At 43.8% G+C, this 14,871-nt stretch overlaps 1 protein-coding gene across 2 annotated transcripts; it reads left to right on the plus strand.

Annotated features, from left to right (window-relative positions):
• The first annotated feature begins 1,658 nt into the window (after nt 1–1,658).
• LOC102563299 (cytochrome c) lies at nt 1,659–2,815 on the plus strand. Of its 2 annotated transcripts, none has more exons than XM_006275120.3 (3): nt 1,659–1,768; nt 1,984–2,160; nt 2,382–2,815. In XM_006275120.3, exons 2-3 carry the CDS (start codon nt 1,992–1,994, stop codon nt 2,528–2,530), a joined length of 318 nt encoding a protein of 105 aa, XP_006275182.1. In that variant the 5' UTR covers nt 1,659–1,768; nt 1,984–1,991; the 3' UTR covers nt 2,531–2,815. The 2 variants fall into 2 exon arrangements, with proteins under 2 accessions (XP_006275182.1, XP_059584883.1); XM_059728900.1 differs by having other exon boundaries at nt 1,695–1,779.
• Nucleotides 2,816–14,871: the final 12,056 nt, after the last annotated feature.

The following is a 14,871-nucleotide window of genomic DNA, read 5'->3' on the forward strand; positions in this document are numbered from 1 at the left end:
GCATATGTGCACTGGCTGCTGCTGCAAGAGCAACAGTGTGATGCTGCCCTTGCCAGGGTGAAGACTCCACAGGTAGGGGATGATTTTAGCACCTAAGTTGGTGCCAGGAGCTAGTGCCCTTCTCATCCACCTCTAGTTATGCCACTGCCCAAAAGCTCAATGACTCTAATGCCCAGATCCTCAAAGCTATTCAGATACCAAAATCTCAGTGATTTCAGAGGTAAGCACCCTTGAGGATCTGGGCACAGTGGGGGTGGGGGATATCTGCAGCAAACTGAAAAAGGAACTTGTGTCTCCTGAGTCCCTGTCTGGTTCCCCAAGGCCGTTCTTCATCCCTTCTCTCCATAGGTAAGTTTAAAAGAACTCTCAACATATGGGTATTTTTTCACCCTTTTTAATTAGAGATGAGCCCACATTTTTTTTCTTCAAAAAAAAAGGTTGCTGCTCAAAGCAATGCTTCTGCTGTGGGATGGCTGGAGGTGGGGGAAAGGAGCCAAGCAGAGCCCTTTTCCAATCTAGTACAGAAAATTATTGGAGAATTAAAATGAGAACATCCCAAATGACTGGATATCAGGAAAAAAATGTCCACTGTTGAAACAGTAAGGTAGTGGAATAGACTGCCTAGGGAAGTTGAGGACTCTATTAATGGTGGTGTTCAAGGCACTAGTCAGGGATGGTGTAGCCATGCCCTACCTAGTACCATGGGTATTTCCCATGCTTCTGGGCTTTGCTGGTTGCCCCTGCAGCTGGGAGGAAATCCTGCTGTCAGACCCACCCCACCCCACCCCATGTGTCAGGTGTGTTTCCTGGTTCCTTTAAGTCTCTCTGAGAGGCACTGGGTGTTGGCTGCAGGCAAGGCAAGGCTGGGGACTTTGACTGGGGCATGCCATTCAGGGTCAGAATGATTGCCAGATCGGGGTCAGGAAGGAATTTTACCCCATGGTCAGATTTGGGGGGGGGGGGGGAGCGGGCAGACCTCTTGTGCCTATATTGACATTCCATAGTGGGCTGGGGTGGTTCCCCTGCTTTACCCCTGGCAGGTTCGGGCTAGATCTGCCTTGTCAGAGCTGAGGGCGGTTGTACTGTGGGGTGACGGGATGGATCAGCGGAGGATGGCTGGACCAGGGTCGCTCCTGCCCCAAGCCAGGCAGGTGCTGGGCTGGGTGACTTCTGCTCGTCCCACTACTCCACCACTTCCACGAGCGCTCGTGAGGGAAGAGCTTCTTCAGCAAGGTGCAGCGGCTCCTGTTCATGACTGGAGCAAATGAACCGCGATAGGGGCTGGACACGCGGCACCTGCAAACGGCGGCTTGTGCTGTAGCCCTGGGCCCGCGAATCCGCCTGGAGGCTTCACTTGTACACCCGGCTTCCCTGATTACGTCACTGCCGAAACCACCACGTGACTTCCGCCCCTTTCTATGCGCCGCTAGCTCGTGCTTCGCCTTCCATTCTGCGCATGTGCGAAAGATACCTTTGTTCCATCTCCCGTGATGTACTGGCCGGAACTTGTGTGCTGTGACGCAAGGAGGATGAGGCGGGGCCCGACACGCCTTTGAATGAAATCTACCCTGCTAGTCTTGGTTCGTGACGTTTCTTCTGACGGACACCGCTATACGCTTATCAGCGCGCCCAGACTAGCACGCGATTGGCCAGTGTACCGGGGTGGGCGGGGCAAGTACCGGCGCAGTTCGGTTGCAGAGGCACCGGCTTACATAGGCTGGAGTACGGCGTGTCCTTGGGGTCAGGCGTCGGGACACTGAGACTAGCGGTCGGTTGCACGTGGGTTTTGCCAGGGGCTGGCGGGTGCGCGGCGGGGTGGGAGTGCGGGAGCGGGGTGCTGGCCTTGACCCACCCTGCCGGGCCGGAGCAGCGGGAAGCGGCGCCCTTGGCGCGTAGCCGGGGCGGGCGAGCAGGGCCCCGGAGCGTGCTGCAGCCGCCCGCCGGGAGCGAAAGTATGACCTTGGCCCCGCCGCTGTCTTGCAGCATCGAGCATGGGGGACGTGGAGAAAGGCAAGAAGATCTTCGTGCAGAAATGTGCGCAGTGCCATACTGTGGAGAAGGGCGGCAAGCACAAGACTGGGCCCAACCTGCACGGCCTGATCGGGCGCAAGACTGGGCAGGCGCCCGGCTTCTCCTACACGGAGGCCAACAAGAACAAAGGTGAGCGAGGGCCGCTCCTGCATGGCTCTGTCTTGGCTGCGCCGGAACAGCGGGTTCCAGTGACAGCGTCGCCCTCCGGCTGACCTGGCCTGGCCCTTCTGCCACAGGCGTTCGGTCTGAAGAAAACATGAGCTGCTTCTTCCCAGCCATTTGCTGCACTCGGGGTGTAATGCTTTCAGCAGATGACATTGCCAATAACTCTTTCTTTTTTTAACTCCTAGGTATTACTTGGGGTGAGGAGACCCTGATGGAGTACTTGGAAAACCCCAAGAAGTATATCCCAGGGACAAAGATGATCTTTGCTGGCATTAAGAAGAAGCCGGAGAGGGCAGACTTGATAGCATACCTCAAAGAGGCCACTGCTAACTAATTGTGACCTGCTGCCTTATTTATTTCACAAGGGAGGTGGAAATGGAAGTGTGTCTCCCAGATCTGGGTTTTTAAAGTTTCTATTTTTACATGTACCGTGTCTAACTTTGCATCTGTCTCATCAGCCAGATCACGTGGCTCATGAGGGTGGTTGGAGTACACACTTGTTTGGCAGTTGTTACTTCGGGCAGTGCATGTAAACTGAATTGGGCTTGAATGAGTACAATCATGTTCTAAGTGTTTGTAGTCATTCTGGATAATGCAATTAAAAAAAACAAAAATGTCATGGGTTTTTTTTTTTTTCCCCCCTGTTTCTTCATTATAAAGAATGGTCAAGAAGACTTTTTTTAGTCAGTCTACTGGTGGTCTTGGCAGCCAAATTCTTGAGTGTTGGGAAGGGAGAGGAGGGCCTTCACTCCAGCTTTGTAATATTCCCCTCTTCTTTCTAATCTACTACCCACTTTGCCATACCTCTTCCACAAAGAACATCAGAAAGAATCTAGTTGAAGTGACAGCAACAATACTTTAACATGCCTAAATCTTTGCAACTATCTGCAACTTCTAAAGGGAAGGGAGAACAAAATGAAGTTGAGGTGGAAGGGAGAGGCGGGGAAGGTCACCTGGGAAGGCAGGTCCTGACTCGACTATTTAGTGCCTCTCAAAATGGCCAACTACTTCCTCATCTTTCATAAGGATGACAGGATTTTTATCTTGCTTATGCAGTCTTTCTAATAGCTTTGTTCATTAATAGAGCATATGCTCTTTTTTCAGAAGCTTTTTAATAATCACTGAAATGTTCTCACCCAAGAAGTAAAAGCTTTTGCTTGCAATATAACTGTCTCTAAAAAGGGAATTTTAAGTTGAAACTGCTCATTGGTTAGTGACTAAAAGGAGGATCCATCCTTTTCTGGAAGAATTAAGTACCATGGGTGGTGGTATGGTAAAGAATTCAAAGTGAGTTAACATAATCAACTCTAAAAACTTAACTTGAAACTGATTATGGAGTCATATCTTAATACTGTTAAAACCACTACTTTGTTGGTTGGAGGCAACTTTTGTTTAAGAAAAATAAATTTACAATGCTAGAGTTGAAGAAGGAAATTCTTCCTCTGTCTCACTTCCATTATTTGTTCACTTATAACGTTCACAACGTAAAATAGAATTGAAAAGTTTCTCTTGCTTTTTTCCACAGCCACAATGAACTTGTGAGGATGAATGTATTTACTGTGCATCACTAATAAGAGACACAACTTCAGTAGTGATCAATTATACATTTTTAAAAAATCTTCAAAACAATACTTGCTTAATGTGTTTATTAACTGAGAAATGATTTCCCCCCCCCCCCCTTTTCCTGGACTGAAGCTGACATGCTGTAGTGTGAAATTTGGAGTGCAAGGATGAATGATAAGAAGGTTCTTTTTTCTGTTTCTTCATACCAAACCCATACTAGTATATATGACTCAGTTTCAAAAAGTTATAGAGATATTAGAGAAGCCAGACATTTTTTTGCTTTTAATTTTATTCATATTTGGTTCTACACACTACTCTTTCAACTATAAATAAGTTAGTTGGTGGGTTTTTTTGGCTTACACCTGCTTCCCTCCACCCCCCACCCCCCAAGATATTTAAAATCTTTAAATAGGTGACAGGGTTAAGTTGTCTAAACTCTGTTAGCACTCTACAGCTAGTTCTAATTTTTAAGTGTAATTATTACTTTAACAGTGATCTAACACTTCACAATTGCTGAAAATAATCATACAGATTAAATAAGGAGGAGAAGAAATAAACTTCTGTGTCATACATTCTCCTACCAGTTAGTACTTTGTTGCTATTTATAAAATAGGTACAGGTAAGATTTCTGACTTGGAAGTGTGGCAGTGCTTAAGTTAATGCCAGAAAGCTTCAGGTAGAAGTAACATGCTTCTAATTGACATCAATTGACATTGCTGAAACTTCCTTAGCCTGACGAAGGGTTTTTGAACCCAAAAGCTTGCTTAATAACTTTTCTCCAACTATTTGGGTTGGTCTAATAAAAGATAACAGATTTCACCCAAGGAACCTTGTCTGCCTAATTGACATCAAAACTTTTGATAACGGTTGACAGAGATTGCTTGCTGCTTATAAAACATGAACACAAGCCAATGGTCAATATTGAGGGGGGAAAGAATGGCTACCACCTGCTGGTACCACTTTCAAAGTGTTATGACTCCACCCTACCTTTTTATATTCATGTTGGCTTTCATCACACTTCTGAAACCAGTGTAGTTGTACTTGGGTGTAGGCACCTTTTAATTGTTCTCCAGGACCTGGTATCAGGGGCGCCTATCAACCAACTGGGAAGCTAGTTCATACCATCTCTAAAGAAAGGTATTGAGGTGACTTATTCAGGGATCTATAAGATACCTGCTTCTACTTCTATCTACTCTGGGTGATCAAATACTTGGTAAGTTCTAATATTAATTTCAGTGGTCCATCCATGGTTGGTTGGTTGTTTTTCTTCACAAGCCTCTCAGTATTCACTGCTGATTTATAGTATTCCCCCTTCTGTTTGTACATGTTTGTATTTAGGACTTTCCCATTAATACTTCTAAGATTGCAAGCAAATTCTCACTTAGCAATAGACAGTATTTCTGCCATCTTCTATAGTCTATAGTCACTTAAATTGCTCCATACCTTGTAAATTAAAGGGATGGAGCACAGTGAGCATACTACATTATTTTGGGGAAGCATGAAAGTATCCCTTGCCTTAATGGAAAAAAAAAAGAATCACTTGTGTTTAACTTGCTCTGCTCTTACACTTTCAGGGTTTTACAATGTACACTGTAAAATCCCATGGGGAGGAGTGAAAGCTGGAGTTACTTTTGCTGCTTTTACAGAAGAGAGGACTCTTAAATTAGTGGGTGAATGGACTTTGAATTTCCCATTTAGGCCTCGTCCATTAGCTCCGAGATATGTTGACACTGGCCCCTGTTCCTCCATCTAGGGGTGCACTGACAGATTTTTTGCAGCCAATACCAATAGCAGATTTTTAAGGACGTATATTGGCCAATTATTGATCTGATTTCCAATACACAGCCCAGCAGCATGGAGAGCTGCCTCCAGCTGGTAAATCTGTTGTGGTGGAAGGGAAGGGGGCAGATCAAGGCCCCTGTGTCGAGGGAGGTATAGGGCTGGGGCAAGCACTGCCCAGCCAGGGCAAGGTGAGTGTGGGACAGCCATGGCTTGTCCAGAGACAAGGGGAGCGGGGAGCCACTCGGCCAGGAGCCACTTGTCCTGAGGCTCGTCATGCTTGCCTGCTTGTCCGGCAGTCATCTGGGAAGCCATGGGTGGAGGCAGGCAGGCTGGGTCCAGGGCTGTGCCAAGCTCTTCCCAGTGGGGTGAGGCTGCACTGGGAAGGGTCTATGGGGGGAGAGGGGTTACAGCCAGAAATTCGCTGTAACCCCTCCTCCTAGCACAGTTCTGCTCCAAGGGAAGAACTTGATGCGGCCCCAGCCCACCCTGAGCAGATCCAGGGGCATGTACCCTCCCAGATAAGTAACCAGCAGCTCCTGACAGAGCTGCGCACAGTAGTGGGAGCTGCTTCCACCTCTCCCTGTGCCTGCCCCTCCCAAATGAGCTGCTGCCCCATCCCATGCCTGCCCCACTCCTGCTGGGCAGCCCCTGTCCCAGCCCCATGCCTTCCTCACTGCAGGGGCCTTGAATTGCCCCCCACGCCCCTTCCCTCCCCTTCCACCCCTCCAGACTTACCAGCTGGAGGCAGCTGTCCACACTGCTGAGCTGTGCTCCTCCCCACCTGTGCTGCACTGCGCTGCATTTGAGCACAGGCCAAATTATCGGCCTGATGTGGCCAATTTCCAATATAGTTAACTTTCTTTATATTGCTGCTGATCTGATATCTGACCGATGTATCGGTGCACATCTATCTCCATCAAGTAATGTTAGATAAACACTTCAGCTTTAGCATTTCTGCTGCATGGATCAGCAATGAAATATCTGGCAGTGTTAACATCTAAGGTGTCACTAGATTCAACCTATACTCTATTGAGATGGATGTAAACATGGATAACTCTGTTTTTCTACAGTATAGTGTCAGGTCTTGTTTACTACTCACACATGAGAACTAGGGGTTTTGGGGGTTTGGTTTGGTTTTGTTTTTAACCTCTCTTTGAAAAATAGTTTTGCTCCTGGAGCATAAAGGGAATTATTTAAAAAAACATGCAGATAGATAATATTCTTATCTATTTATCTTATTTAATATTTAGCAATTTGTGCTAATTTACTGACATTTCATTGTTTACCTACTCTTCCAATGGCTAGCTAATGGTGAGCTTTAAAAGAGCCTACCTTATTGCAACTAAATTAATCAACATTAATGCATTACAGTATTGCTTCTGTCTTTAAGGTCTCGTGTGGGATTATCACATATTCTCCTTTGTATAAAATCTAGCATGGAGGAGCCAAAAGAAATGTATTACTGTAATTTAATTTATTTCTGTCCTATGCATTGTGAATTTGTCTGATGCTATCAGGAATTTCAAAGCCAGAAGGACTATTAGATTATCAAGTCTGAGCTCTTGTGATTCAAAAGGCCATCTAGTTAAAGTTCATCTCGTTACATCTATATTAAGCCCCATTAGTTGTGTTTGACCGAAGCACAGAGAGAGATCCAGGAATAGATCTATTTCAAGATTTAGGTACTTGCAAGTTAGGCATTAAACTCCCAAAATGGAAGCCAGATCCCTGGCTTTGGTATCTAAGTTCATAGTTTCATAGTTGGTAGGGTCGGAAGGGACCTAAGCAGATCATCAAATCCAACCCCCTGCCATGGGCAGGAAAGGATGCTGGGGTCAAACGACCCCGACTAGGTAGTTGTCTAACCTCCTTTTGAAGACCTCCAGGGTAGGGGTGAGCACCACTTCCCTTGGAAGTTGGTTCCAGCTCCTAGCTGCCCTAACTGTGAAGTAGCGCCTCCTGATATCTAGCCTGAATCTACTCTCAGTCAACTTATGGCCATTATTCCTTGTTACTCTCTGTAGTGCTCAGGGGAACAGGGACTCTCCCATTGCCTGCTGGTCCCCCTTGGCAAGTTTATAGGCAGCTACCAGATCCTTTCTCAGTCTTCTCTTGTGGAGGCTGAACAGGTTCAGGTCCCGTAGCCTCTCCTCATGGGGCCTACCCTGCTGCCCCTGATCATGTGAATGGCCCTCATATGGACCCTCTTGATGCTATCCACATCCCTCCTGAAGTGCAGTGCCCAAAACTGGATGTAGTACTCCAATTGCGGCCTGACCAAGGTCGCATAGAGGGGGAGGATCACCTCCTTGGACCTGCTCATGATGCATCTATGGATGCATGACAAGGTGCAGTTAGCCTTCCTGACTGCGTCCCCACACTGGCAGCTCATGTTCATCTTGGAATCAATAGTGACTCCGCCCACCTCTGTAACCTGTCCAGATCTAGTTGTAGCCTGTCCATCGCTTCCAGCGTGCTCACTTCTCCCCACATCTTAGTGTCATCCGCGAATTTGAACAGGGTGCTTTTCACCCCCTCGTCCAAGTCGCTGATGAGGATGTTGAACAGTGCGGGCCCAAGAATCAAGCCCTGGGGGGCCCTACTGCCCACATCCTTCCAGGTCGAAAATGACCCATCCACCACCACTCTCTGGGTGCGGCTCTCCAGCCAATTTGTGACCCATCTGACTGTGTAGGCATTGACACCACAGTCGCCTAATTTTTTAATGAGAATGGGGTGAGAAACGGTGTTGAAGGCCTTCCTAAAGTCCAGAAAGACTATGTCCACCATGACACCTGCATCCAAGGCTTTTGTGACCTGGTTGTAGAAGGCAACCAGGTTGGTCTGATATGACCTATCTCTGATGAACCCATGTTGATTTCCTCTAAGCATAATCTCCCCTGCTGGTCCCTTGCAGATGTGCTCCTGGATAATTTTCTCAAAGAGCTTCCCCAGGACCGAGGTAAAACTAACAGGCCTATAGTTTCCTGGGTTCTCCTTCCTCCTTTTTTGAAAATGGGGACCACATTGACCCTTTTCCAGTCCTCTGGCACCATGTCAGAGCACCATGAGTGCTTGTAAAGCCATGCTGTTCCATATACTTCTTCATAAGGGGAAACATAGGATCTTTAGAAGGCCATCAAAGAATTGTACACACTGAGTAGAGCTGTGTAATAGGAAACTCTAGATACAGGGATGTGTCTGAATGCCTGCCACTTAAGTCTTTTTTTCTAGGCAGCTTAGTTTTCTTTCTGGTCCTTCCCCAGTCTTGATTTGTGGACCAAGCACTTTCCTTAATAGTCTGTATCGATAACTACCCTCACTGTTAATTTCAAATGAGAAACATATATATTATTTGTCTGTGTTTTCCAACTATTGGTACTTATTACGCCTCTCTCCACCAGATTAAAGAGCCATTTAGTACCTTAATAATTTCTCTCTGTGAAGATATACCCTCTAATCAAGTTACCTCTCTATCTTCTTTTTGATGAGCTTGAAGAGATGAAGCTCTTGAAGTCTCTCATTATAAAGCATTTTTTCCAGGTTCAAATTTTTTTTTTTTTTTTTTGGCTCTTCTCTGTACCCTTTCCAGTTTTAACATCCTTTTAAAAATGAAATACAATCCTCCAGGATTAAGTTAATCACTGCCATATACAGGGATAAAAATAATTTCTTTATAGGAACTGAACTTACCTTTTTAGCCACAGTATCATACTTGGGAGCTAATGTTGATTTACTCATCCACTATGATCCCAAATTTATTTTCTGGGTCACTGCTTTCCAAGATTACAGCTCCCATTCTGTAAGTATGGTGCATCTTGTGGCTGTCATTCAGATGACAGTAATGTAAATGCCTCAGGGAGGCCTAGGGTGAGGGCAGAAATGACGTAAGTGTGATACAAGCCTACTCTTTGGAACACAGGGGCAGGCGTTGATTTCCTCCATCCCCACTGCAACTGGTGACAGTTTGGACAAAGCTAACATCAGCCTCCCCCTCAAAAAAAAAAAAAAAAGGCCATCCGCCTATGTCTCCTACCAAGACTTCTTGACCTGGAAGGGGCAGGCAGGAATGACTGCCATTGCCCCCCTCTGCCACTTCTTGTAGAGACCTTCTCCCCAGCACCCTTTTTGAGCCAGCACAACTACCCAAGAAAACCAAGGTTGTTCCATTTCCCTGTAAGTGTTTCTAGGATGTTTTCAGGGAGTCTTTGCATCTCTTTCCCTCTCTCATCTGTTTCAGCACTATCTTGGAGCCTGTTCTCAGCATGGTTGGGTCTTGGACTGAGGAGATCATACCCATCATTGTTGCATCATGAAATCCTGCCAGAGCAGCTTTGTGGAATGCTTAGCGATCTCATGCCAGGCCCGTCTTGGGCCTCTCTGGCCTCTCATAGCCTCCATTCCAGCCCCTCCTGGTGATAACACTAACACTCCCCCACCCTGCCCCCTTTCTCTGGCACCACTGCAACCAGCTGCACAGAAGCTGTATAATTTCTATCATCACATTCTCAGTGGTTCAAGGGCATTTCTTGCCATGAACTTAACCCAAACACAAGGGCAGTGCAACCTGCTCTGCCAAGGCAACCATTTGCATCCCTTCACCCTTTTCTATCCTCTCTCCTCCCCAAAACATCCCAAGCCAATCTCTTGATTATATCCTTTCAAGGATCCCTCTGCCTTCACTTCTCAATTACATTACAGGGAGACATTCCACCCTGAGGCAACTGGTCTGTGCTGCTGTTCCAGCATCCCTCCTCTTCCTTCAGCCCTGGAATTTCCTACCAAGACCTGGTCTACAGGAACAAAATGACGGAATAGGTGTTTAAAGACAATCATCCTACTATGACCTTTTCATGCCACCTCAAGGCACTATATCCCCTGAGCAGTACCACTATTCTAGCTACAGCAGGCAACTGTACCCACCATCCCTGAAGCAGCATTGATAAGAAAAAAATGGGTTACAGAGAACAGTTTACACATTCCCTGTCTCTCTCCCTCTCTGTCTTTCAACTGTCTGTTACAGCTGGCTGAATTGGGCCAGATTACACTGAATTTTGGCTCTGCTTTGGGTGACTCTTACACTGGTTTACAGCCAATTAAAACAGTGTAAACATTTAATCTATGCTGAAAGCATCAAACTTTTTCTTCCTGCTTCTGCCCCAGGGAACAGGGTGGCATAGCCCACAATGTTGCAGGAGCCCATGGCACAGTGCAGCAAAGGAGCTGTGGTGGGGTCCACTTGTGCCCAAAGTGTAGCAGCGGGGGGAGCACTACCTGCATGCATAGTGCTGGGGGGGAGCATCATTGTGCGTGGGTGGGGAGAGTACAGCCCTGAGACTGGTGGCTTACACTTGTATAACCATCAGGGGAGTGTCATCTGTTTGGTGTGCAGCCCCTGGCTTCTTAGTGGTTGGAAAGCCCTGATCTAGCTCAAAAACCTATTTATGACAGTGGCCAGTACAAATGGTTAAGAGAAAATCACAGATATAAAAGAACAAGGACAGTCCTTTACTGTTTGAAATGTCTTTTAATTTAATTATATTTTCACTTGTTCTTGGATCATGAGGAAGAATGAACTGACTTCTTTGTGCCATTCATTGTCTGATGCGCATGGGCACATTAGACTAGAAGGAACCACCAGGGTCATCGAGTCCACTCCTTTGCCAGGCAGTCATACAATAGACAGTCCATAAATGTCCACAAAAACATCTACTCTAACCCTACTGCACATTGCAGCCACCAAGCCCTCCTAGCATCTCATTGCAAACAAAGGAATTGTTTTTTTTAAAGAAAAGAAAATCAAACAAGAAAACAGCCACAAAAGCTACAGAGCACCTCAGGAAGAGAGATGGAGAGAAAGGTAACAAATGCCCAGTGCCCCTGCAATGGTAGGGATTTGCTAGGTAAAACATGCTCTTCGTGGGTGCCTATACACATACTAAGTCGACTTCAGCCATGTTGGAGCATACACATGTACAGCTTCTTGACATGGTGGCAACACATCTACACCTCAGAGATGTATTATCTTGTACACATTTAAGTTAACTCAGCTCCACATACCTGTGTATGCTCTGACAGTTAAGTCGACATAAAAAAGTTAAGTTGGCTTAACTGTCAGAAAGTTAATGTGTGCATGCACCCCTGTAGACAAATAGTTCTTAACCCTTCATTCTTCCTTCACATTAAAGTCTTCCCATAACTAATTACTTTCTTTGACCATTTTTATTCTATGTACTTTGGCTAGCTCTTTTTTGAGAAAGAATGACCAGAAATGCAAATAGAAGATTCTGTGGAAGGGTATACCAATGATATATAACACATTAGTATTTTTGGTTGCAGTCCTCTCATTCATTTCCATTACTTTGTATTTGTTAACATTGAATTTTATCTGCCCCTGCATTGCTGAATCACTGAGTTTTGATTTGATTCTAATTTTCACAGTATACTCTTGCATTAACAAACCTGAATTGTTTTGTCACCCACAAAATATACCATTTCACTACGCATCCTTTTTTTCCAGGTTACTAGTGTATTTATTAAACAATGCTGTTGCTAATGAAAAATTTCAATACACCATTCCTAACCTTTGTTTGTTCACATTCAATCATTTTTCCCTACTCTTTAGTTTGTGTACCTCAGCCACTTTTCAGTCATAACAGAACTTTGCTTTTCACTCCAGGACTGCTTAGATTCCCTGTGAACAGTTTGTCAAATATTCTATTTCCCATCAAAGTACATAATGTCAGCCAGTTCTCCTTTATACATGACTTACTTACTGAGATGATTTTCCTTTACGCAAAGGTTTCTCCCTACTATATCATGTTCATCCTGGTGTTTTATCATTTACTTCCCATTATTCTGTCAATTTACCTGCTAGTGAAGTTAGACTAACTGTTCTATAAAACTAGCATGCTCTTTTTTAACGAGATATATTTACTGCTCTCCAAACCTTGATCATTTAATGAGATTTTAATGAGTTTTCATGTTTTTATTAGCAGCTCATCTGCTATATTTAATTTTTATTTCTTTCAGGTCTTTCCATGTTATACTGACTGATCTTAATATAATAGTACTCTATTAGTTGTCTATTTGTGTCACCAATTCCTCTTTGACACTTTGTTTTCTGACAGTATTGCATCTTAATTATTTGAAAAAATTAAATCCAGGGTAGATCTATCCCCCAGATTTTGTGATGAAAACTGATGCAAAGAAATCTTTCCCACAATTCTTTTACTCACTTAGGGTCCACTGGGTCCACCCCTTCCTGCATCTAACACTGTTTTTCATTGTTGGTTTTATATTTTTGGCTGCTTGCTCTTCATAATTTCTCCTAGCCTTCCTTCACTTTCACTTCACAATGTATCTGCTCTAGTTTATGGCTTTTTTCTATCGGCTTAACTGATGTTAGCTTTCCATGTTCTGTTTGGCTTGCTCTTGACCTCTTTCACCTTGCTACTTAACTATATTTATTTTTCCCCTTGCTTTTCACAATGTTTTTCATTTCGCTTTTTTCATTTTTTCTACTTTTTTTCATAATGCTTTCTGTCACTCTGTGCTGGTATGCCATAATAGCTTCCATGTGGAGTTGAAAATGTTTAATTTAATCTGTTTAATATTAGGATCCTTTTGAGTAGGTTTTTTGTTGCTTGAAATCTTTCTTTTTAAAGTTCATTGTAACTGTACTGGGGGGTTGTTTGTTATGAGCACTTATTCAGGGATGTTGAATTTAAGTATTTTATGGTCCATATTATTTCATGAACCAATTATAATTACTTCAGAAACTAACCTGTGTGCACTACTTCAGACTACATGAGAAACAGCTGTGTCTCCTTGTGTTCTTTCAAAGTAGCTGTTCTGAAATGCAAGTGTTTAAAAGTGTCAAGAAACGGCTTCTCTGAAAACTTGCACTATAGTGGCATTTGATTAGTTTATTGTTTACACACAGTGACAGAAGGGGGAGCTAAGATATTGGGAAACTATATGTGAAAGTTATAACTGTCCTTGAACGCCATTTTTTTAATGAGCTTTTAAATGTTTTAAGTACATTGAAACAAAAGTTGAATTTTACAAATTGACAGTTTTAAAAAATGAACAACAAAGAACATGCATAATCAAAAGCCTTAATGTGTCTTAGATTGGATAGGATGTTCAGGAACTTCAAACTGATTAGTGTTTTGCCTTTCATGTTAAAACTGATTTGATACAATCCTAGATTTAAACTGAAATGTATTGAATATTTGGGCATTGTGTAATTTAAACAGAAAGCAAAAATTTCCTGTCTGAGCTACAATGTGATTCTCTTATTTAACCTGTAATTTTCTAATGCATACTTTGTCCCCCTTGTCAAACTCTCGCTGATGTCGTCAATTAAAGTTTTTTTGTGTCTGGAAGAAACAGGCACATTGTAATGTAGTGTTTCCGCACTTCAGATTAGATAGGAGAAATTTGCTGGTTGCAAATGCAAATATTCTTTGATATTGCATTTAATATCTTGCATGTGATTTCAAATTCTTTTGGGAAATGTGGTAAGTCCTACCTATGGTAAAATTATAATAATGTTAGTATGTCCTGATGTTTTCATGAGGAACAATCTAAGATATTAAAATGTATAATTGCTGCAGTAGTATGTCAGTCTTCTATTTTAGGTATTTCTAATGTGCCTATCACTTTGTTGTTTAACTGGTAATATGGATATTCTAGCATGAGCCACAAGTAACACTTGTGATGTGTTGTGAAGCTGTGAACACTTGTGAAACTGATATATCTCAGGCAAATGTTATGCCAGTGACCCATTAGAAAACAAATTGCTCCAGAGAAATTAAAAATTAGAAAGAAAATTTTGCAGTGAAATGTATTGCTAAATCAGATTAGCCTATCAAGAGGGGAGGGAGGGTTTTCTGCAAATTAATACAATCAAAAGATTTAAATGGAGGGATTATGGCTGATGAAAAGAGATGGAAAAATTAAGTGGGTATCAGTCAAATTTGGAGCAGGATGAAAGATTCCATTACCTTGCGTGCCCTACAGCTATAAAGATTAGCACAATGCTTGGGCTTTAGCTCATTGGGAGGGTGCCAATATCATAACCTGATATGAGAGCCAGTGGAACTACTGACAAACACCATTACATCTCTGTCTTCTGACTGAGGTTTTCAGTGGTTTTCACTGGTTCTCCCCACCCCCAGGCTTAGTTGACTAACACTGTATTTTCTGTAACTCCGTTGCATTCTCCTCCTCACCCCCTTCCCTCTTATGTTAGTCCCTCACTCAGGCGATCTGTATTTCCTTACTGGCTTTGTCATCTTTTGGGATTCATACCCCTTAACATCT

Source organism: Alligator mississippiensis, chromosome 5 (assembly GCF_030867095.1).
Source record: "Alligator mississippiensis isolate rAllMis1 chromosome 5, rAllMis1, whole genome shotgun sequence".
In the NCBI taxonomy this organism is placed as follows: Eukaryota; Metazoa; Chordata; order Crocodylia; family Alligatoridae; genus Alligator; species Alligator mississippiensis.